Source organism: Bos mutus, chromosome 11, assembly GCF_027580195.1.
Source record: "Bos mutus isolate GX-2022 chromosome 11, NWIPB_WYAK_1.1, whole genome shotgun sequence".
Taxonomy (NCBI): Eukaryota; Metazoa; Chordata; class Mammalia; order Artiodactyla; family Bovidae; genus Bos; species Bos mutus.
In genome coordinates, this window is record NC_091627.1 from 36,193,587 (window position 1) to 36,218,223 (window position 24,637).

General features: G+C 44.6%; 1 protein-coding gene across 1 annotated transcript in view; it reads right to left on the reverse strand.

Moving 5' to 3' along the window:
* Positions 1–24,637, reverse strand: part of ALK (ALK receptor tyrosine kinase) — a 738,336-nt gene that overhangs the window by 89,549 nt on the left and 624,150 nt on the right. Inside the window, exon 9 of the mRNA XM_070379310.1 lies at positions 7,239–7,408. Coding sequence (XP_070235411.1) covers positions 7,239–7,408 — 170 coding nt within the window. The remainder of the gene's footprint in view (positions 1–7,238; positions 7,409–24,637) is intronic.

Here is a 24,637-nt window from a genome sequence, read left to right on the forward strand (position 1 = left end):
GGAATCAGTATTCTCAAATGACAGTCTGATTGATGCCAAAGATGGAGGCTCTATTCCTTGGTTTAACCCATAACACAACACACACACATATTTTTTCATCAAACCTGTTTCACTTTTTTCTATATATCCAAGCATCTGCTGTATGCAGTTAGTGATGGCTAGGTAACTGAGTTGTAGCCAATGGAAAGTGAGCTGATGTGATGACTCATAAAAATCTTCCTATGCAAGGATCCTCCAGTGCTCTTTCCTCATTGGCTGTCTGAAGGCAAAGGAGTCAAAACTGGAGAAAATGATGGATCCACAGAGAGAAAGAGGCTGGACCTTTGAATGACCAGATGGAAGGCTACTCGCCAACTGGCACATTCATTTTTGCTATGTTTCTTTTTGTACAGCCCAAGGATTGGAGGTTTAATGTTATTCTGGGTAGTGTTACCCCAACTACCATATCATGTATCACAAGCCTAGTTACCCAAGTGTGTTCAATGCACCCAACACGGTTGGGTCAATGACTAACCGCCCCTGGGGGTGGGGTGCAGGATAAAGTTAGCCCTAGGTTGGCTGCAGGCCTCCCTGCAGCTGCAGGCTTCTCCCTGCACATCTGCACTACGGCAGGATGAAGGACAAGCTGGGGGAGGCAGAATGGGCTTTAAGGAGTGGGGTCTAGTGCTCTAAGATGCTAGTTCCTCCTCCCTCTGGGAAGTTAAGGATAGCAAGGGCAAGTGACTTGTGAAAAGCTTGAGCTTGATGGGCTTGTATGTGCATGCTCAGTCACTCAGTTGTGTCCAACTCTTTGTGACCGCATAGACTATAGCCCGCCAGGCTCATCTGTCCATGGAATTCTCCAGGCAAGAATACCGGAGTGGGTTACCATTCCCTTCTCTGGGATCTTCCCAACCCAGGGATCAAACCCACATCTCCTGCATTGCAGGCAGACTCGTTACTGTCTGAGCCACCAGGGAAGCATCAAAGGCATACCAGAGTGGTGATTTAAAAAGGCACATGATGACCAGCACAATTTTTCCAGTAGTCATGTATGGATGTGAGAGTTGGACTATAAAGAAAGCTGAGCGCTGAAGAATTGATGCTTTTGAACTGTGGTGTTGGAGAAGACTCTTGAGAGTCTCTTCGACTGCAAGGAGATCCAACCAGTCCATCCTAAAGGAAATCAGTCCTGTGTGTTCACTGGAAGGACTAATGTTGAAGCTGAAACTCCAATACTTTGGCCACCTGATGTGAAGAGCTGACTCATTTGAAAAGACCCTAATGCTGGGAAAGATTGAGGGCAGGAGGAAAAGGGGACGACAGGGGATGAGATGGTTGGATGGCATCACTGACTGAAAGGACATGAGTTTGGGTAAACTCCGGGAGTTGGTGATGGACAGGGAGGCCTGGCGTGCCGTGGTTCATGGGGTCGAAAAGAATTGGACATGACTGAGCAACTGAACTGAACTCAACTGACCGGAACAATGGCCTGGAAGGAAGTGGGTAGAATCTTCTTTGCTGGTGATGCTGGCTGGCTGGAGGTGTGAAAGAAGGAAGGCAGGGAGGGTAGTGCTGGGCAGGGAGAGGTCTTTAGCAGGAGCTGGTGGTAGGGAATTAAGATGATGGATTTCAAGGAGTGGATGAGGTAAAGGAAACTAACTCAAAATGAGTAAGAGGTGTAGCCTAAAAAAAAAACCCAAACCAAAATATTTTGTTAATTATAATGGCTACCATTTACCAAGTTTTCAACTACATGTCAAACACATTTCTTCACATATGTACATAGGAAGAAGACTAGCCTCAGGATCAAGGGAAAATTATTTCTCCTCTTTAGACCTCAGTTCCTCTTATTAAAAAGAGGATTAATTATAGAATCTATCCCAAGCAACTGTTTTAAGGTTGAAATGAGATAATGCATGTTAAGCACTTGTTACAGTGATGGCCAGGCAGTGAGTACTCAACAAATGTTAGTTCTAATCATTGTCTACAATTTCCATGGCTCTATGAGGAAGTTGTGATTCAACTTAAAAAAATATGAATCAAATACAACTTTTTCAGGAATGTGCCTAGGCCTGCAAACTAAAGTTTGTTGGAGCTCTCTGGATTTCCACTCACTGTGTACTTCTCTATTCAGGTGAGAATAAGCAATGAAAATGTCCCTCTCATGCTGGTCTCATCACGGAAGACGCTACACAAAGAGAGAGTATTGTGTATGTAAAATGGGGATTCTGTAGATGAGAAACAAGAACATATTAGGAGAAAAACCTTGCCTCTGTGGAGTTTCTGGGCTAAGTACATGAAGCCACAACTCTCAGCCCAACTGATCCCGTTTAAAAGATGTGTTTGTGAAGCACACCACTTGTCATTAGGACAAAGGATGCAGAGGGAACAGACATCTAAATATCTCCAGAGGGAACATTTTCTTCTTGTTAGACTGTGTATTTAGTGAGCAGTTAAAAGCCTTTATAATGATAATGCTAGAGAATGAAGCCTACATATGTGTGATAAGTTATGTACGTTCTACTTGGCTGTACGATGCAGTGATTTGTGGGGCACAGTTTGATCCATGGTGTTTCCAAATCCACCTCATAATGAGTTGAACTTAGCACCTGCTTCTGTGCTGTAAGCACATCAAAGCTTAGCATGGTGTGGGAGCACTGTGCTTAACTTACTAGGATATATCATTATAAAGAGGAAAACTAGGGAATCCCTGCAAGAGGCTGGAAATTAGAATAAGGGGAGAGAACTTGTCCTTTTTTTTTCTTTTTTTCTATTTTTAGAAAAGGTAGAATTAATTCTAGTGATAAGAGTGGCAGTTGGATGGCAGGGCGAGGAGGGAAGCTGATGAGGTGGGGAGAGAATACAGAAAGCATTTATATGAGGTAGAGGTAAAGTAACAAGATAACTTTTAAGCCTACATCAAGCCAGTATTTGAATTAGTGCTGTCCTTCAAAATTACCTTGAGAGCACACATCTGTATTCCAGGGATGTTACCACTGCTCAAAACATCTTGGGCACTTACTGCTCTTGGAGATTTCTCTTGTTACTATTTATAGTAGGTTGTAAAGTTAATACCATTTCATAACGATGACAGACTATGGCATTATTTCTATCACTTTCCCTGTTTGTAAATGGACAGGAGAAATATCCTTCCATGGATCAATGCCTCCCTGTCAGCGGCCTTTATATACCTATGGCATATTCTCTGAGTCTTTACGGAAAGACTACTGTGTGGTGGGAACAATCTGAATATAGCTCTCAAGTGCCCAGTTCTGGATCTCCCTACTTACAAGGACCAGGGCACACAATTAAGATCAAAGTTTTTTTTACAAAGTGATCCTGACAGGAGAGTGCCCAGAGACAAAGGAAGCACAGGTACCAGGCAAATCTCTAAAGAAAATACCTTGTCACAAGAGTAACAAATGCTGTTTGGGTTCATCTGATGGGACACAGGCATTGCTTTGATATACAGAACTCTGTGTAGTAGTATTTCTTATAATGTGATTTTATCTGCTCTGTTAGACGCAGGTTGAACAGAGGAGGAATGTTAGATGGATTCCAACAAGTGAAATTCTCACTTAATTCAGCCGGAATTTGAGAATACAGCAATTTCTCTCGATACTTCATTCTGTCAACATGCATCTCTTGGGCATACTATGTGTTAGGTATGGTACTAGATAATCAGGAAGCAGCGCAGTATAAGTCAGACCTGATTCCTGCCTCGTTGGTGTGTATATTCAGAAAATAAAAAACAGATATCACTGAGTGAAAAGGTATCATAGGAGTGTTTCAAGAACCATGAGACTATATTGTAGCTATACTGTATAGTTTAGGGATTTTGGGAGGCTTTTTTGAAAAGCTAAGGAAAAGTAGCAGTGAGGAAGATGGAAGGTGGAAGAATGTTGCATGTGGAGGGAACGGCAGGTGCAAAAGTCTGCCAATAAGAACCTACCACGGTGCAATTGAGTTGAAAGAAGCTTAATGAGGTTAGCAGGTAGAATAACAGAAGAATAGTATAAAAAGAGGCTGGTGAGATTATGGTTGGGTAGATCACATGTGGGGCTAAATAAAGAGATTTTTAAAGGAAATTGAAAGGCACTCAAAAAACCATAGAAGCCATGGAAGCATGTTAAAAATGGGAAATGATTAGATTTACATTTCAAAAAGTTTATTCCAGCTTCCTTGTGCAGACTGGATTGGGTGGGGATAAGACATGCAGGCAAGGAGACAAGACTGGATGTCACTCCCAGGTCTAGGCAGGCACTAGTTTCATGTAATACCCGGGGGCTATGAGGAATGTCCAGAGCCTGGGAGCTCTTTAGGGCTAATCTTTAAGCACTAATAAAGTTGCTTTTAAAACTTGGTAATGTGTGGAGGTTGGGCAACCTCGGAGCAGATGGTGGTTTGGGACAGCACAGGGAATGAAGTCTCGCCCTCTAAAGGGCCATGACTGGGGAGCTGTCCAGGAGGCAGGTGCTGAATAACGGAAACAAGGACTTGCTTAATGATACTTCATGGGATGTGGGCAGATGGTAAGGTGCTAACACCTACCTCAGGGTCAGGAGGAAGGGAGTTAACATTTGGTTTTTTGTTTTTTGTTTTTATCCATTTTCTTTTTCTCTTTCCCTCATTTATTTCCTTCCTCTACCTTCACTATCCTCCCATTTTCATTTTCTGGAGATCCAGGCAGCTAGAGCACACTGTCTGAAAGTAAGAAGGATAATGTGCTTTCCCTTATAAGAAGCCTACAGAGCATCGATGACCACAAATTCATAAGAACCCTAACCCCCACCCTAGGGTTTCATTACTGGTTACTATTGCTAAATTGGCCATCTTAGCCTCTTCTGACGCATTAGATGGGGAGATATTATTATTACTACTAAATCATTGTTATTATGAGTAGTTATTACTAAGCATTTACCATGCAGCAGGCAGTTCACCAAGTACTTTACTTCTCCAAGCCTAAGAGGTAGACTTTATTATCTTTGTATAATTGAATATGGCTTGACTTAGAAGATTGGAGTTTGTGGTTTGTTCCCTTCATTCAATAAATTATCTGAGGCCATAAACTAAGGGATGATGATGGAGGGTGTGGGAAATAAAACTTATTGATACGTACTAGACATAGATGCTTTCGACAGTCATTTTTAGTCTTATAATAATCCTGTAAAGTTGCACTGGTGTTATGCTCATGTTGCAGTTGTGGGTGCAGTTGCAGGCCTGGAGAGGTTCAATTGGCTGAGGTCACACAGCTAGTAAGTGGCTGAGCCAGTTTTTAAACTTAGGACTCTCTGACTCTAAAGCCTGTGCTCTGCCATCCACAGTTCTTCAGTTTTATGGGGCAGCCACACATACAGTGAGGTGGATTTTAGCATGTGAAAACTGCTCTGCCTCCTCCTGCAGTTCCATTGCCTCAGGGTCTGGATGCCTTCCTCTATCACCTCTAGTTCCAGGGAGGGGGAGGCCAGCATCCCACATCAGAGCATGTCAGTGGCGTGCAGGCTCCTGGTGCGCAGGGCCACTCGCATAATTGCACATTTATTAGGTCATGAGGCATCATCCAACCAGGCTGGCCTTTGTCTCAATCCCCACTGGACAGTTTGGTCTCACTATTAATATTGGAAATGTCAGGCTGGTAAACAGCTTTTAACAGGAAGGAGGGAGGCTGAGAACAAAGTCTCCTTCAAACAAAAATTGAGCCGATGGAAGTGAACAGAGTCAACATCTTACTGCCCTTAAATCCCCTGGAGTGGCTATGAAAGAGAGAGGACTAGCTGGATTGAGGAGGAAAAAAACCTTTTGATTCATCTGAATTAATTTAGCATCTCCCAGAAGGGAGGACTCTGGCATAACCTGCCTGTTCTCCATCCCCTGCACACAGCCCCCACAATCCCAAAGGACAAAAGACTAGTCTAGGGTGAGGGCGCCCACACTGCCCCTTCCTCCACTTTAATTAAATCCATTTGTCCTGGGGGCAGCACTGAGCCCTGGGATGTCCGAGAGCTTTGATCTTTAACCCATTTACATCTGAAGGAGTGGGGAGCTGGTGCTCAGAGGCCAATGGCGTCTTCCTGTGACAGCTCAGCTTGAGTTATGAGCTCTTAGAAATCAGCAGACTGAAGTCTGGGTGAAGAATTTGAGACTCAGCTTTATATTTACAAACTGTGTGCCAACTGGCATCACCCTCCCCTTTACCTGAAGCCCTTTGCCCTCATTTTTCGAAGGATCCACTAGGACGGCAAATTGGGGAGTCGAACGCAGAAGCTGCTCTGGATCGTGTGGTTTGACATTTAGCCTGTTAAAGATGGCTTAAAGATCCCTTCCAGATCCATTTATATACATGACTCCCTCCTTGCTCCCTTACTTTTTGGTCTGGAACAGATCAGCTCCAATCATTGAGGGTTCAGTGTGACACAGCGGAGCACCATGTGAGCAGCTGGGGTGGTCAGGCGCTGCTTGCTCCAGACTGACTGCAGGTGGCAGACTGGTGCCATCCTGGGCAGACAAGTGGCAGCCGAGCAGTTACTGCTCCATTTCAGAGCCACAAGGCATTAAGGATCTTGTAATCCAACCCTCTCAGTTTAAGATGAGGAGACTGAGGCCCAGAGGAGTTCAAGGTTACAAAGGTCATTAATCTTAGAATCTAACTAGGAATCTGGGCCTCTGGTAGAAGCACTCCCTTCTTTACTGAATAATTCTTATTCACCTGCCTCACGGACTAGACTTCTAGGAGCACCAGAATGGGGTTGGCTGGAGCACCTGTCCTCACTCCAGTGCTGACCTGCTGGTGCTTCATCTCTTTGGTTCTCAGTGAAGGAGAACCTTGTCAAAGGGCAGGAATTGGGATACATGAGGTATGTCCTACCTATGTCACAGGTTTTCTTGTCGCTAATAAGGAATAACTAAAACGTCAAATGGGAAAGTAAGGCAATATCCATTAATTAAGAGAAAATGCCATATACATATAAAGCCTGATTATTATCATATGAGTTGTTCGGTTTTACTTTTTCCTACAGATACCAGAGGGAGCCAATCAGGCTAGGCCAGAGGTGTGAGAGATGAGTGCTCATTAGCATGGAAATCCCTCAGAGTATCAGTGCATCCTGTAGGTCTCCAGAAAGTGTGTGTATGAACATTTGTATGTGCGCATGTGTGTGTGAGATCTGGATAGAAGGAGTGGCAGGAGGGCAGACAGGCCCCCTCTTGCATTCTGGCTGACAGAGGAAGCGGGACAGATGGGATGGGTAAAGGCCCACCTGTCGGCCACCTCGAGGAGAGGCAGCACCGTCCACTGCCACAGGCTCAAGCCTTCCAGGGTGGCAACACGCCAGATCATTCGGCTTTGTTCCTTCCCGGTTTTGTTCTCCACCAGCATCAAGGAGACATTTCCCTGCAGGACTCCACGGATGAGCCACGACATTCGGAGCTGCAAGGAAGAGAAGAGTCAGAAGGACAAGGTGTTACTGTTGATAGGAAACTGTAGGTCGCATTTCTGGAATTCTCAAGAATTTTGCTGGAGACTCAGCCCAGGTCTTCCTGTGAGGAGAGCCGGCCAACCATAGCCTGACTTGGTTCATTGTCTCCCGTTTTCACCAAGGTTCGAGGAGCTGGGAGGGGAAACCGATGGGCAGTTTTGGAACTTTGTTCAGGTTGATGGCATCATCCTAAATTTCACAGGCTTCTGCCTTCTAAGATCAGTGGGGTATTAAATGAACTTTCTAAAGAGGATTCAAAGAGTCTTGTCTGTGGTCCCAATTCACTTTGTGACCTTAAGCAAGTGATTTGGTGATTTAATTTCTTTTAGTGATTTAGGTATCAGTGATTTTTATTCCTTTTAAAGACTAATAATCTTATTTGAATGGTACCACGTCATTTGTTAGCTAACTGGAGACCCTATGACTTGATACCTGTGGCCATTGGTGGGCAAGGGTGAGACAAGAACCTACCTATCAACATTTTAAAATATGATTTCTTTCAGAATGAGGGTGTACACTTTGCCTAAAGCAAGATACAATTATATGTTTTCATTGTATCTTTATTAAAGGTTTCTATGGCATTGTACCCTAAGACATACGAAAGGGAATAACTAATTTATCTCAGAAAGCTTCAGTACAGTCATGCCCAGAGGCAGTATATACTATAAACAAGATCTCTGGTCTTTGTGCTTAAAATAATAGAGGTTGTATGTTTGATAGAAAGTCTATAGCAACATTTAAAACTTAGGACAACTACAGCATATCACTGCCCCAAATATTCCTGTTCAGATCCTTGTAATAGAAATGGCTATTATAGAAAGGAAGACAATATATGTCCTATGGCAACCTGGAGTTTTCATCAGCTATGGTGCCTCCTTTTCTCTGATTCTCATTGTCTGGAGACATGCTTCTTTGTAAATCACTACTCCTTTTCTCTCAGTCTCTAAGTTCACAGTTGCCTCACAGTTTGATTAAGGAGGTTACATACCATGAAGCACTTGAAGCAGAAGACCCCTCACTCTGTTGCATACCAACGCTTCACTAACAAGCCACCCCTGGCATTGCAGTGCCCATGTGCTCTTCTATTTCTGAGAGCTGAGCCTGGTGAGCCTGGTCTATATAACCATAACCTCTTCACTTCTATCTTTCCCATCTCCCTGCATCCTGTGTACCAAATACTTGTCTCCACTGCACATCCCTAGCGTAATTTCCCAAATCTGTTACATTTTTTTCATTGGCTCCACTTGGTTTTCTTGAGCAGTCTGGATGCCATGGTTGGAAATTTTAAACCTACTCTTGCTAATGAAGCTCCCTCTGCCCTCAGCTCATCATCCTGCAGTGCCCAGCTTGGGATGACGCTTGCCACATACTTTTTGCTTTTTTTGCTCCCTGGCCACAGAATAGTGCTGATTTGGACCGTTGGAGCCTCAGTGTCCTGGATGACTGGTGATACTTATTCATCCGCTGGTGATTTCCATAGCTGATTTCTTAACACATGTGGTACAATGGGTGTTTCAAACTCTTCCTCAAACATTGATTTTGTCACCCTCTGGTCCCCAACACCCAATTTATTCTTTTGATTCCTACCTTACTGATGAAGATTTACTATATCAAGTGCATTCTCCTTCAACCTCTTTTTTTCCCCATAGAGTAAGTATCTATCCAACTTCTCCCTTTCCTGTTTTAGAGGAAGATGTACCCTCCACTTTCTTCTATGTTAACCCTTTCTCTTTTCATCCTGCAACCTCTGTCCTTCCTTTCTTCAGCACCTTCGAAGTCTCTCTACTTTCTGGCTCCTCTGTCTACAAACAAGATCAGGTTTCACTTCTCCTGGAAAAATATCCTTTATTTGATCCTGCTGGCTGCTCTGGCTTACAATATATTTCTATATGTCAATTCACATGTTAACATCTTGGAAAACTGGTATGTAACCACTGCTTCAATTTCCTTGTTGCCCATTCTCATAAATCTTTTCAACCTGTCTTTTATCCTCACTAGTCTAAAGTAACATTCACCATGTCCTTTACAACTTACTCATTGTACTCTAGATTCCATAGCCTCCAAACGTGCCTCTCTATCTGTTCTTTCTCCCTTCTAAATTCTTTTGTATCTCTCTGTCACATTTTCCTGTTTATCACTGCCATCTGTGACTCTTCAATGGTTTCTCACTCTCTATCAATTAATAGCAAGCCATTCACATTCCTCTATAATCTAGGCAAATCAACTTTCCAGTCATTCAATAGATGTTTATTGAGGACTTTTGCTGAGCCACATGTATCATCCTAGGATGGTCTAAGAGCTCTGGAGTCTGAGAGATCTGGATGCAAAACTTGTTCCTGCCACTTTGGAAAATGTGAAGCTCAGTTCTCTATTCTCTAATATGGGAATTATTTTAAACTTACAAGGTTATAAAGACAATTGAATGAGGTAATAAATAGTGGAACAAAAGGTTAAAAAGGAATTCTGGCTGAAGCATGGAGGCAATAGATACTGCATTTCAATGGAAAGTCTGACAGCACAGTGCGGTACAGGGCTTTCAAGAGAGGTGGATGAAAACAGGGTACACAGTTCTTTATCCCTTGTCCATATATTGGATGTAAAAAAAGTTGGTGGCTGACTACTAGGAGAGAGTTTTGGGAAAGTGCTTTTGGTGTATCACGAGTTCCACCTCACTTTGAGGAAGGCTGTTTCTTCACCCCAACTGATGAGAGTGTGGTTTCAGTGATCCCACATCAAGTACTCGACATTCACCCCCTGCAGTTTGGGAGCACAGTGGATTAGTGTCTATCTCTCATCTGGAAAAACCTGAAGTATGAACAAGAGGATGGTTAGCTTCTCTGATGGCAGAACAGAGGCAGAGTGACAATTTTGGCAAAAGAAAAAAAAAGCCTGAGGGCTTGCACATAGGCTACACCAGAGTGAGCTGTGTACAAAGGAGCCCATGTCAGTCATTTCAGATCTTACCTGAGAGGGCTGTTTGGAGGGGAAAATATAACTCAGCAGAAAGCAGCTGCAGGTATACTGAGATGCTCAAGGGCAGGGGAAGGATTAAGTGACCACCTGGATGGGAGAGACACATATGCCCTAGCCAAGGTAACAGATGCCCAGCCATAGTGGAGGGACTGGGGAAAAAGCAGATCTCCAAAGAAACCACAAATATGTCCCCTGTAAGAAATAGTAAATCCTTAAATACTTGTCATGTCTGGAGAATACCAGTGAAGATCACCACAACGGGCTGGGCCCAGTAAGAGATTCCCTGTCCCCTTGTCTCTTCTCCTTCCCCACACTTAAGATCTTGAAGGGTCAGTTAGCAAGAAGAGGAGGAGAGTTGGGTGATGAAGAGAGAGATCAATGACCACCCTCTCCCTGATTTCAGGCTTTTCATCTGCAATAAGGCCAAGCATGGTGGGTGGAGGGGAAAGGACGAAGCCCTGACATCAAAGTGAGAGGGAAGTTTTGATTTCTACATAGGCCTGTGTTTGGGGTTTTGAAGTGACTTTAGGTCTGCATTACCTTAGAGTGACCAGGTAAGTAGTGGGATCTGCTGAAATTTTTACCCAGGAGTCCACACGTGGGGGCTCAATGAAGCGGGTTCCTAGATCCCTCCCACTAGCCTACATGCCAGATTCGCACTTGCCATTCATTTTTCTGCTTCTGATCCTTCCATTCTTCTACCTGCTTTTTCCTTCTTGCCACTTATAAAAAATAAACCTTTTTGTTCATGGAGCCATTTCTTATCTATCTCAGAAATGACCTCCCACTCATCTGAAATCTTGTAACTGAGGCTGGTGGGGGCATCACAGGGTATAGCTCTGCCACCGCGTCTTCCCTCCCTACCCTCAGCCCTCTTGGGCCACTAGTTCCTTCAAAGCAGGGACTGCTTTATTGACCTTGGATTCACAGTAGTTGTCAAGTGTACGCACATGACAGGCACGGATCGATGTCAAAAGGAACAAAAATGTACACATACACAGGAAAACCCTCCTCTTTACCAGGTCCTCCTCTCAGGGATGCTAACCAGCTCTGCATCCTGTGATGCTCCTTAGCATTTTCCTGCATTCCAGGGGTCAGGTTCCAGGAAAGCGGGGAGGGTCTACCCACTTCACAGCCAATGACTATAGTCAAAACTGCATACCTCTTGGCTGTTCTTAGGAAACTACATTTGAAATAGATTCTGCTAGTGGTATGAGCATGTTGGTGAGGTCTAGTCCTGTCTCATAGACATTGGGTGCCACTGGCCAGTGACTGCTGAGCTTTCTCCATCTTTCTGCACTATTCACTATATTTTATGACAGTAAGCCTGGGCAAGAAAGAACTGGGCTGGCTGCCAAGAGATGGTGCTAAGGATGGCATCCTTAGCTTCTGAGGTGGTGACCCAGGATCCCTCTTGAAAAAGATGACCATTCACTCATTCAGCAAATAATTATTGCGTTGTCTACTCTGAACTGATTATGCATATCTTCCCTGCCTTCAAGGAGTTTATTATCTAGTGAGGAAGTCTGAATTTAAATGAATAATGGCAACTGTGCTGAATATGGCAAGGGGGAAAATAATCAGAGCCACTTGACAGTGTAGACATAAGACAGTCAAGGCACCTGACACAAGATAGTCAGGACTTGGGTTAAGATGGCCACTTGATCCAACTGTTCAGTGCTATGGATAAAGAGAGGAATTAAACTTTCATTACAGTATTACCATCTATTTAGAAAACATATATCTATAGCCAAACTCAAGCCCAGGGATGCACTGTCTGAGTTTCAGTGAAGTCTAGTTCTAGAAACGGATGCAAAAGGTTTAGAGTAAGATTGCCTACTGGTAGCCAGTGAGCAGCTAGCAAAGCTTGTTTTTTGGCCATTTATGTTTTCATCCATTGACTATTTGGTAAGATGATGTATCCAGGCAGATGCTGTTCTTTTTCAAGATACAGGCAGTGCAGAACATATAGTCTTTCACTTAACCATCTTCACCTGTACTTTCCCCAGTGGTTCCAGATTCTGCCTCTAAGAGTCAGTCAGGGCTTTGCCACTCAGGGAGTGATCTTCAGACTGATATCATCCACGTTACCTGGGAACTTGTTAGAGATACAGAATCTTTGGCCTGACTCCAACCCTACTGCATTAAAATCTGCAGAGAAGCCTGGTACTAGAGAGTAGCCTCTAGGGTCTTGTCCTTGTGCTCCTACGACTCACCCCATTTCCTTTCTAGAAAGTACCAGAAGAATCTTTGTATCAACATTCATTCTCCAGTGGCTTGTCAGACTATCTTTGTTTCCTTGCTTGTTGACAATGGGATTACTTGGAGTTTGTGCTCCAAGGCCAACAAAAATTAACTGTATGACTTTAAGCCAACCACTTGCCCTTTCTGAATCTCTGTTTTCTTAGAGACAAACTTATGATAATAATCATATCTTCCCTGTTGGCCTTAAAAGGTGGTTATAAAGATTGAAGGAAATAAAGAACATGAAAGTAGAGCTCACACTATGGTGAATGAAATGGTTAAACAGGGGTTTTTCAACCTTTCTGGCAGATTAGAATCACCTGGAAGTTTCTTGCTCCCTCACACCTTGTACTCCACCCCCAGAGGCTCTGACTTAATTAGCCTTTGATAGCTCCTGGGCATTGGCCACTCTTCAGATCTCTCCAGGCGATTCTAAAGTGCAGCCTAGGCTGAGACCACTGGGGAGAGCAAGCTACTTTGTGCAGGAAGCAGCCTGGCCTTCTTGGTGGGGTGTCCATTTTCATCTTGGACTTTGAGTAAGAAGCAATTCGTAAATAGCTAAAAAATGACTTATGATGTGCCCACCATCACTAAGGTAAAGAGCGTTTTTCCTGCAGTGGGGGAGGATGTATTCCTCAGCAGAGGGTCCTCACATGGCTGCTACATTACCCCTGGACAAAGACTCAGAATGACCTTGAGAGTGAGAGATTTGTGGGCTTAGAGTGAATAGGGATGATCTGAGGATGCAAACAGGACCACAACTTTCATCTTGGACGTACAGCGTAAGGTCCTCTCCAATTTCCTAGAAGGACTGGATGACTGATGTCAGTTCTTACAGAATATCTCTTATTAATTACTTGTATCTAAGGACATGACTTGGGAGAAGGCAATGACACCCCACTCCAGTACTCTTGCCTGGAAAATCCCATGGACGGAGGAGCCTGGTAGGATGCAGTCCATGAGGTCGCTAAGAGTCGGACACGACTGAGCGACTTCACTTTCACTTTTCACTTTCATGCATTGGAGAAGGAAATGGCAACTCACTCCAGTGTTCTTGCCTGGAGAATCCCAGGGACGGGGGAGCCTGGTGGGCTGCCGTCTCTGGGGTCGCACAGAGTCGGACACGACTGAAGCGACTTAGCAGTAGCAGCAGCAGCAAGGACATGACTTAGTAACTGAGCATGCAACTATACAGAGGAACTATATGCGATTCCCAGAACAGACTGAAGGCTCAAGACCTTTTCAAACTCTTCCATTTTCCTTATATAGTCCTAGGTTCAAAAACCCTCTTGATATCACTTTATACAGATACTCAAATCAGGTAGACTCGTTTGATCTTGCAGTCAAGTTCAGGTACCCAGAGCAGGCAAAAAGCAGTCTTGGAATTTGATCTTAGTAAGACCAACTTCTCTCTAGGTTGCCTATAGGATAAAATACTTCATCAACTGACTTTTTATTAAATATTAGAGAGCTGTACTATGGACTTGTATATATTCTGTCTCATTTTACACTCATAATGTCCCTTCCTACAGAAATTATCACACCCATTTTTTGGATGTGGAATCTAAGACCATGCACATAATGCCTGGTCACTAAGTTCATATACTGCAGACCTGGATTCCATACTATGTGCTATGCTCTTTCCACCATGTCTATAGCACTATACAAGCGTAACATATTAGGTGATACTTAAATCTTTTGGGTGTGTTATCGTGAAGGTTTTCTAGATGCTTGTTGCTCACAGCGTGGCCTATGAATCATCAGTGCTGGTGTGTCCTGGGAGGTTGTTAGAAATGCAGGTTCTCAGGCCCTACCCTAGACCTGCTGAATCAGAATTTATATTTTAACAAGGTATTATCATAGAAATATTGGGGAGAATAATGGAGATAGTGGACTTTAAGCCATGTACAACCTTTTTTTCTGCCTCTGCCAGAAAATTAATAGTTACAAATGTGTGTGTGTCTGTGGGTATCTCAAATGTATTCACACAAATATGAGAAATGCTATACAAATCCTACATAATATTTATGGGATGTAAAACTTGTTGGAACCTGTAACAATAAAGTTTTTATCCTTTCGAGGCCCATTCTAATAGATATAGGCTATAAGTGATAGCTTTTGACTAATAAATTCTTTTACATGCTGACAGCAAATGAGACAAGTGAAGAGAGACAATGCCAGGAGCACGCCACCAGCAATTACATCTTCTGGCTCCAGCCAGCCCTTTCCAGGCCTTCCCCCTGCTCTTGGTGGGCCTGATAGACTTTCCAATTATGCACCACCAGTGTTTGTAGTTTTATTAATTAAAGTTCTGTATGTAAAGCAGGACCAGCCTTGTGGCTAGGCTTAATGCTATTTTTTCTCTCATGGCCCTTTCCTCCTCCACAGGTAATTACTGCAATTTGATGTCTAGAATATGCCCCGTGTTTGCTATGAATATCTCATGGGCAACTTCACAAGATTATCTTGAATCCGTAAAAAAATTCAGCATGGGATGGAATGTAGGCTGAAGTTAGACAAAAGAGACCCAATGGTATCCATAATGTCCATTAACGTGCAGCACTCTCAAACATAGGGAATGGTATGAGGGGGAGGTGCTATGTTTCTTTGAATTTCTAAAGGGCGGTATATATTCCAGCAGTAGATACAAGACCAAGGACAGATGCTCTAGTGTGTATTTCATTTCAACAGAAGAAGAAAACACTTTTTAACAGACTGTGATGCTCAGAGATGAGCTTGTTTCTAGCGGGTGGGATGGGTACTCCCCCAGTATTCCCCACACTGGGGGTCGTCCAGTAGTGACTGGATGGCCAGGATTGGGGATGTTGTCAAGGACATCCAAGGTTTGAATGGAGGTTAAAGCTTCTTTCTAATCTAAGGTGCCAGGGCTGTAATTCTGGGTGTGAACCTGTAATTTTAAGAGTTTTAATGTGGTCTTATTAGTTTTAACTGAGACTATTGACACTGCAAAACCCAACATTTTGTACACCATCTTCTAATTCACCTGGAAAAAATAAATACCAACTCTCTAGCTATAAATAACCTAATGGAAAATCAACCGAACTCAGCACGAGGCAGGCCAGATGTGGATTTCTGATAACAAGCAAATAAAATATGCTGGGAAATACTTGCAATTACAGAGGCTTAAGGAATGCTGGATTCCTGGCCATGTAAGAGACTTAAAAGATTGAGATTGTTTCTGAAAACAGCACCCCACGTCTTTCCTTCTTTCTCAGGCATCACAGTGAAGCCAGAGAACACCCTGCCAGGGTCATCCACATGCCCCCTTAGTAAAAACACAGCAAGCAGTGAAGATTATATACAAAAATAATAACTGTGGGATTCCTAGCTGGTGAAGTTACAAAGTTATGGCTATATTATTCCTTCTTTGGCCTTTTCTTTTCTAATATTTTTATAATGAACATCTATTACTTTTGATAACTAGAACAGACTCAGTGTAAAGCATATTTTTTGAAGAATAATATTGATCTAGGAAAGAATAATATTAAGCAAAGAAAGAAGATACAAAATACTTATATGGTATGATTTATATAAATCCTTTGTCTATCCCTCTGCTCAAATCTACATTTATCTGTCTGGACAGAAATGTACAAATACGGTGACAGGGGTTATCTTTGGAGGGTAAGGTTGTGGGCAATTTCAATTTTCTTCTTTATATTTTCCTAATATCCTACAGTGAATGTAGAGCACTTATGTAATCAGAAGAAACAATAAATACTATACTAAAAAAGGCATCAAGGGAGGATTCTGATATCACTGGAAAGTGGGAAAAGAGTGCCATCTTTCCAGCACTTTGAGGAGGATCTAGTTCTCTTGCTTGAACTGTGGGCTTTGCAAGGAAGACTAAGGGCAAGTGGGAGCTTCTGGGGAATGAGATTGGGTCATGCTGTGGCTCTGGAATCAGAAAGAACATTTCTGTCTTTACTTATGACATAATATTGAATCACAAGTTGGAATTAAGATTGCCGGGAGAAATATTAACAACCTCAGATATGTAAATGATACCACTCTAATGGCAGAAAGTGAAGAGAAACTAAAGAGCCTCTTGATGAAGGTGAAAGAGGAGAATGAAGAAGCTGGCTTGAAACTCAACATTCAAAAAAGTAAGATCATGGCATCTGGTCCAATCATTTCATGCAAATAGAAGGGGAAAAAGTGGAAGCAAAATCATTGCAGATGGTCACTGCAGCCATGAAATTTAAAGACGTTTGCTCCTTGGAAGGAAAACTACGACCAACCTAGACAGTGTATTAAAAAGCAGAGACATCACTTTGCCGACAAAGGTCTGTACAGTCAAAGCTGTGTTTTTTCCAGTAGTTAGGTATGGATGTGAGTGTTGGATCATAAAGAAGGCTGGATGCTGAAGAATTGATGCTTTTGAGCTGTGGTGCTGGAAAAGACTCCTGAGAGTCCCTTGGACAGCAAGGAGATCCAACCAGTCAATCTTAAAGGAAATAAACCCTGAATATTTATTGGAAGGACTGATGCTGAAGCTGTGAAGCTCCAATACTTAGGCCACCTGATGCAAAGAGCTGACTCATTTGAAAAGACCCTGATGCTGGGAAAGATTGAAGGCAAAAGGGGATAAGGGAGGCAGAGGATGAGATGGTTAGATAGCATCACTGACTTAATGGACATGAATTTGAGCAAACTCTGGGAGATAGTAAAGGACAGGGAAGCCTGGTGTGCTGCAGTCTATGGGGTGACAAAGAGTTGGACACAGCTTAAGGACTCAACAACAACAACAAATCTCAGGGCCTCAGTCTTTATCTGTGAAATGGGGCTAATCATACTCTCCTTATAGAGTTGCTGGGAGACTTTAGTAAGATTATGTAAGCCCAGTACCCAACTTACCAAATACATTTATCAATGTTAGTTCCTTCCTCCTGTATTGGAAAAAGCAGGCAGGGAATAAGTTTAGAAATAAACAGCTCACACAAACAGAATAGGACAGGATGAAGGATGCTGTATTAAGATTTTCAGTCCAGTGTTTTATCTTCCGGGCCCCCTAGAGGATTATCTTTCCAATTTGTGTGAAGAAAACAATGTTTTCTTTTGAGTTACACTGTAATGAGGTGATCTTGGGCAGACAGCCTCCTCTGTGCCTCAGTTTCCCTGTGGGTGATAGAGATGATGCTGAGAAATAGCTTTAGAAATCCTTATACTGGGGAACAGGATCAACTCAGTGAAATGAAATTCCTACAATCTTCATAAACAGCCATCAGAAAGAATCAGTTCTAATGAGGTGGATGAAACTGGAGCCTATTATATAGAGTGAAGTAAGCCAGAAAGAAAAACACCAATACAGTATACTAACGCATATATATGGAATTTAGAAAGATGGTAACGATAACCCTGTATGTGAGACAGCAAAAGAGACACAGATGTATTTAACAGTCTTTTGGACTCTGTGGGAGAGGGTGAGGGCAGGATGATATGGGAGAATGGTATTGAAACATGTATGTTATCACATGTGAAACAAATCGCCAGTCCAGGTTCGATGCATGATACAGGGTGCTCAGGGCTAGTGCACTGGGATGACCCAGAGGGATGGGATGGGGAGGGAGGTGGGAGGGGGATTCAGGATGGGAAACACGTGTACACCCATGGTGGATTCATGTCAATGTATGGCCAAACCAATACAATATTGTAAAGTAAAAAAATAAATGAATAAATAAAACTGTGATTAAAAAAAGAAAAAAAGAAGGAGAATGGACTTCAGGCATCTCCAGGTGTCTGCAGGACCCATAGCCACTCAGGGAGTATATTTATTCCATGGGAGAGTGTGCTTTCAACAGGTTGGCCCCTGTGCATCCTGGCCACATGAATGATCGCCACTAGTGGGAGCCACGAGGGTGTTTGATTAACAGATAGACTTGGAATGGGACCTAAACCTAAATCTCTGCCAAGTGCCCGGGAGGTTTTTTATTCACACCCGTGAGCCTTGACAGTAATTCTTCTATGCCTCAGTTTCATCATGTAATGGCTGAGGTATTAATTTTGAATGACTCAAAGGTATTAAATTAATTATGTCCGACTGTAATTACAATGACTGTTGATTACTTTAGCCCATTAGCATGTGTTCTGGCAGCATCAACCACATCGCAGGAAGTGGTGACAGAATGCTAGGTTCCAGCGGCTTCCCAGCTCTAGGTACTAAGGTAAGAATGATTCTGGCCCCAGATCTCAGTAGGGCCATATTTGTTGGGTCCTTGAGACTTAATGAGGAGTCACCTTGTTTGCGCTCATCCTGGACCATGGCCATGCTCACGATTGAGAGGCTGCACAATTAATTAATTAATTAGGATGAAGCAGGTTCGTTGGGCACATCCCCCCAGTGCTAATGATCGGCATTGTGCAAAATAATGCTCCCAAGCTGCCTGCATTGCTAATTGACTCAGAGGAGAAATAAGAATATAGCCTGTCTGAATTTATGTCAGCAGTGACTTCTTCACACCTATGCAGAGTAAGAAGAGGGATCATAATAATTGCTGCCATTCATAAAAGATTGAAAAGAATACAAAGAGTTTTTGCATTTTAATCTAAGTCTCGAAGCAAGTAACACAGGCATTTTTATTCCCAATTAGGGACACTGACTGACTTGAGGTCCTATGGCTCATTACATGGCAGTATTGGGACTCACACTCAGGTGACCTGAGTCAAGTCCAATGACGTTAAGAGTGTTTGCAGGATTGGCCTAGGAGTTGGACAGACCTGTTTTGAATCCTGGTTCTGCCTCTTAATAGCAAAGATGACTAGCAAGTTACTTAAGCTTTTGAAGTCCCAGGTTCTGCATCAGTAAATGGGGCAACAATTCCTTACAAGTCTCTTTTGGTAATGAGATAAGGCAAGTGACCTTCTTAGCACAGTGCCAGCCACAAGGGAGGGGATCACTATTTTAAAAAAATACAGTAGTCCTCTTATCAGCCATTTCACTTTCTGTAGTTTCAGTTTCCTGAGGTCAAGTTCAGTCCAAAACTATTATGTGGAAAATTCCAGAAAAAAACAATTCTTAAGTTTTAAATTCTATACCATTCTGAGTAGCAGATCAAAACCATGAAAACTCATGTTTTCATGAGGACAGAGGCTGACCCCCTCTGTCTCGCCTGAGACATGAATCATCTTTTTGGCCACTGTATCCATGCTGTACACACTACCCACCTGCTAGCATAGGAAAAAATATAGGATATACAGGGTTTGGTACTATCCGTGGTTCCAGGCATCTGCTAGTGGTCTTAGAACGTATCCCCTCCTTTGATGGGGGGTGGGTACTGCACACCTTTAGTTACTTTATGGTTATTAAGGGTCCCTCCCTTAGCCCCAGTCTAAGGGAAGGTTTCTTTCTCCTAGGAGTACAAAGATTTAGGGTGTCTGAGGGCTCTAGTTAAGAATTTTGGCTTGCGTTTTGTAACATAGCCAAGTGATTCATAAGTAACTTGGAGACCAGGACCTGTCATATTGGAAGTAAGTGTTCTTAATTTTCTGCTGAATAAACACTCTTAAAAGATCCCAGATTCCTGTGGTCTGTCTCCTGCATGGCTGGCTGGTTACATGGTGGGTTTGAGAGGAATACTTGCTGGCTCACCGCCTGAGTGAGGACCTCCAGCCAGCCATCTGTGTGTCCGTCCAGCCCAGCCAAGTACCATGCTACCTTTCTGGCCCTGTCCTGGCAGCTGCCACGCTTCTTGTCCTGAGAGTGAGGACCCTCGCTTAACTCTCCAGATTGAGGGTCATTGGATAGGGCAGGTCTAGCCTTTGATCTTGGAGTCATCACAAAAGTCAGATACTAATAGTAACAGCAGCAGTTACCTGCAATGCAGGAGCTGCTGGAGACATGGGTTCGATTCCTGGGTTGGGGAGATCCCCTGGAGGAGGAAATGGCAACCCACTCCAGTATTCTCACCTGGAGAATCCCACAGACAGAGGAACCTGGTGGGCTTTAGTCCATGGGGTTGCAAAGAGTCAGACATAGCTTAGCACACATGTATACACACAGCAGTGGAGAAACAGAAACCACACTTATTAAACATCTACGATGTGGCCAGATACAGGCTGGGCGCTTTTCTAACTTGTCTACTTGTTTATCCCAACAGCTCTGCAGAGGACCCTGAGGCTGAGAAAAGTGAGGTGACTTGCCCAAGGTCACCCTGCTAGAAAGTGGCAGGATTCTACCAAGGACTGCAGGACCTCAAGGAGCTGCTCCAACCACCATACCACGCTGCCTTCATGATGCTCCTTTTGCCCTGGCCCCAGATGACCAGCTGGGTTCCTCTAGACACAGGAGATGTCGTGCTTGTTGGGCCGTAGGGCAGGAGGCAGGCAGCTGCCTGGGGCCACCATGCTGCTCTGACTTACTTCAGATGTCAGCGTTACCCCATGGGAGCCAGAGGGAAACTGCTTCCTGCCGGGCCCACCACGATGATCTGGCCAGGGATGGACCACCCAGCTGGGTATTGCAGAGCTACCATGGAGTCTGTCTCTGCTTCTTCAAGGCTCCCCAAAGCAAGAAGAGGAGGGGTACAGAGAACAGAGGGTGTGAAAACAAGCCCTGGTGAGTCTAGCTGCATTTGCTGTTGATTTAGGCAAACACTGAAGCCTGGAACTACCCAAAGATGAGAGGGATTTGCTGCTGAGTCGGTGAGCATTCTGTCACTGCAGTGGATGTCACAGTGTTAGATGAGATGGGAGTTGGATATCCAGTCCAACTCAGGTTAGTGGAGGGATCTAGGGAGGGTACTGCCCCAGTCTGCCCCTGAGCTTGGCACTGGGCCCTCACTGTTTACAAAGAGGGTCTCTACGGTCACCAAAGGTGTCTGTGCAGCATCACTTGGCCACACAGGGGCAAAGGCTGTCCTAGGTGGACTCAGCAGGAAACTGCTTGTTCCTCTACCAGTCAACACTCCGCAGAGACCGAGGGGGAGGACAGTGAATAGGAAGAGGGCAAGGGACACTTTGCTTCCCCCAGGCGGGCACATGTTCAATGCAGAAGATGGGATGGATTCGGGACACAACAGCTTTATTCAGGATCAAGCTCACGAGGCCTCTTGAAATAGCCTCTCCTTCCTGATTTGCTAAAATAAGTGAGAGCACGTGAGGCTGGGAACAGCGCACACACAAGGCACGAATAACACCGGGCTTCGGCGGGTAAGCGGCAATGTCCCCTTGTTGCCTAGGAATTAGACCCAGTGACCAGTCCCAGCTTGAGGAGAGATGAAGCAGGTAACTAGTCTGTTACAAAATGGTTGGTATGACTTTCCTTCCTGTCTCTGGAGATGAGGACCCCGTGGTGAGGAGGATGGGGTCTCTGGGTGAGGTGGGAGCCACGCCAGTCCTCAGGGATGCTTCCAAGGCCCATGTCAGCTCCCCGGAAGCTGAGAAGGTACCATCTGCCCCTGGCAGGGGCAGGGTAATGTGACAGAAAGAGCACAGGGCTCAAGTCATAAGACCTGAGTTTGATCCTGATTTTGTATGTTCTGGCTGTGCACATTGGGGACATTACTTTCCTGTCTTGTGGAGATGGGCTGTTCTCTTCCCTGGGCCGCCCTGCACGCACCCTGACCCAAATCACCGGCGGGGCAACCCCTGACACATAGGATCTTCTCCAGGAAGTGAGCTACATAGAATATTCTCAGCATCTTTAGCCCCTGCTTGTGAGGGTTTGGTGGGGTTGACACAGGAAGAGCCCCTCAGCTTTTGCATTTTCCCTTGCCCCAAGTCATCCTGTAGTAATTATGATTACTCTTATTTTTCTTTTCTTGACCATTCCAAGGGGGATTTTGCCATTGAATTAATAAACTGTTAAAACCCAGGGGTCTCAAATTTCCTTTCCTCTTCCTATCTGGAAGTCCTATTTGTTTACCCAAGGGGAGGGAGTGAGGCAAGCCTGACTAAGCCCCATCAATAGAGCCATGACACCTACTGAGATGCGGGTTTATACTGAGATGCTGGAGAACGTCTCACCAGCCAAATCCCCAGGAAAGGATGGGCTCTGTGTCCAGGAATAAGCGCCAGCAGTCTGGAAAGCCTTACAATATCAACCAGAGAGCAATTTGCTGAAAAACTCCCTGGCTTCCTGCCACAAGAGGCTCCTTCCTAGTGGGGCTTTGCACAGAATTTAATGGACAGCAGAGGGCAATTCCAGAGGCCAAACTCCTCTCCCACCTTCCTCTGGCCATATTCATTGGTTTTAATGACTGAATGGAGGTCTCCTCCCTGTGGACTAGATAGCCCATGTTGACATGGAGGAGTCCCGCTGGTCACCTTCTGCCTTGGTCTCAGCAGCTCCCAGTCACTAATCAAAGCTTTATCATTACAGGGCAGATGCCAGAGACAGAAAGGCCAGGTGTGTTCCAGCCCTAGGGTGTGTGTGTCTGAGTGTTTGCACATGCGTGTATGGAGAGGACAGAGGTGGCTGCAGCTTCAGCAAGGTCAGAAAACCAGTAGCCGGGAACTGGCCTGCCCTAGGGTATCAGCATAAATTAAGTGGGTCACCTCCCACTTCCTGGGTCCCTTTCATTTCTGCAGCTCATAGAAGGAAAACTACTACATTGTGGAGGGGGAAAGAGACTGAGGGAAGCCCACTTCCTCCCCTCTCCCCCCCAGGCCTTGTTCCATCCTGAGAACATGGTTTAAAATATTCTAGTCACAGCTCAGACTATTCAAATAAAATAGAATTTCAAACCACACGGGGCTTGTTGAGACATTCAGTCTGCTAGGATGTGTGAAAGGCAGGGGGAGGGGCGGAGACGGCCCCTGCCACTCTCCCGTCCTTTTTATTACCAGCAGCTGCAATGCTAGACACATCCCAGTGTGTGTCCCCACCCGGGGGACGCAAGCAGTTCTGACAGCAAGCAAGCGCATGAAAGCCACTGCAAGGCTCCCCTCCCCAGTGGCAACTTTAATTATTTGAACTGGAGCTCAGCAAAATCAAAATAAAATCTGAATGTGTTTTAAGTGGCTCCTCAGTTTCTTGCAGAGAATAGTTTGTGGGTAGGAGAGTGGGGCAGGGCTGGGCAGAGGTCTTTAAATATTCATGCCCCACATGCCACAGTGCAGAGCCATTGAAGTGGCAGCATCTGCACCAAGGCCAGGCAGTGGAGAGAGGCCCTGGTGACAGTGGCTGCAGGGATCTGGAGGGAGGAGGCCAGAGCTGGCATGCTTCTGAAATGCCCTGGAAGCTGGTTGGCACAAAGGCACACCCTGGGTATGTCTCCATCATCGGTAGGCCACTGACCTAGATCCATGTGGCTCTCAGAGTGGCTCCCACTTCTGTCTCCACCACCTCTGTTCCCCACCCCATCAGTCAATTCTAATCCCTCCTCGGACTCATCTTTCCAAAAAGGCAAGTTATATCATAATCTTTGGCACCCCAGGTAATGGAGGATAGCTCTCAGCTTGGGTTCAGAATAAATTTCGGTCACAACAGGCAAGGACACCTATGGATAGTCACTCTTAAGCTTCAGTGTGCATCCAAATCACCAATGGTGGGGCTTGAAAATGCAGATTCCTGGGCCCTTGTCAGTGATGTCATTCAGGAAGTCTGGGGTGGGGCCCAAGAATCTGCATTTGTCATATTTTCCAAGTGACTGCAACTGGAGAAACACAGACCTACTAGTAGCTTGTAGCCAGATTTTCAAGGAAATGCATTGAAGGCAAAACCAGTTTCCCTTTGGGATCCACTGATGACTGTAGTTTCTCAAGAGTATTTTGAGTTATTCGGCAATTACTTCAACTCTCTGGAGGCGTGGACCAGGACTGTTAGGGTTTAGAGAAGATGCTCAGGGGTGGGTGTCAGCTGGGAGCTCAGTGCTTCCAGCCTGTCCCCAAGGGCCTGACTCTCACCAGAGACTTCCACCCATGGCTCTATCTAGTGTCCACCTTCCTGAACCAGGGCTCCATAGCCAATGGAGGCCCCTTTAGGGTTGGAGGGAGGTTAACCTCAC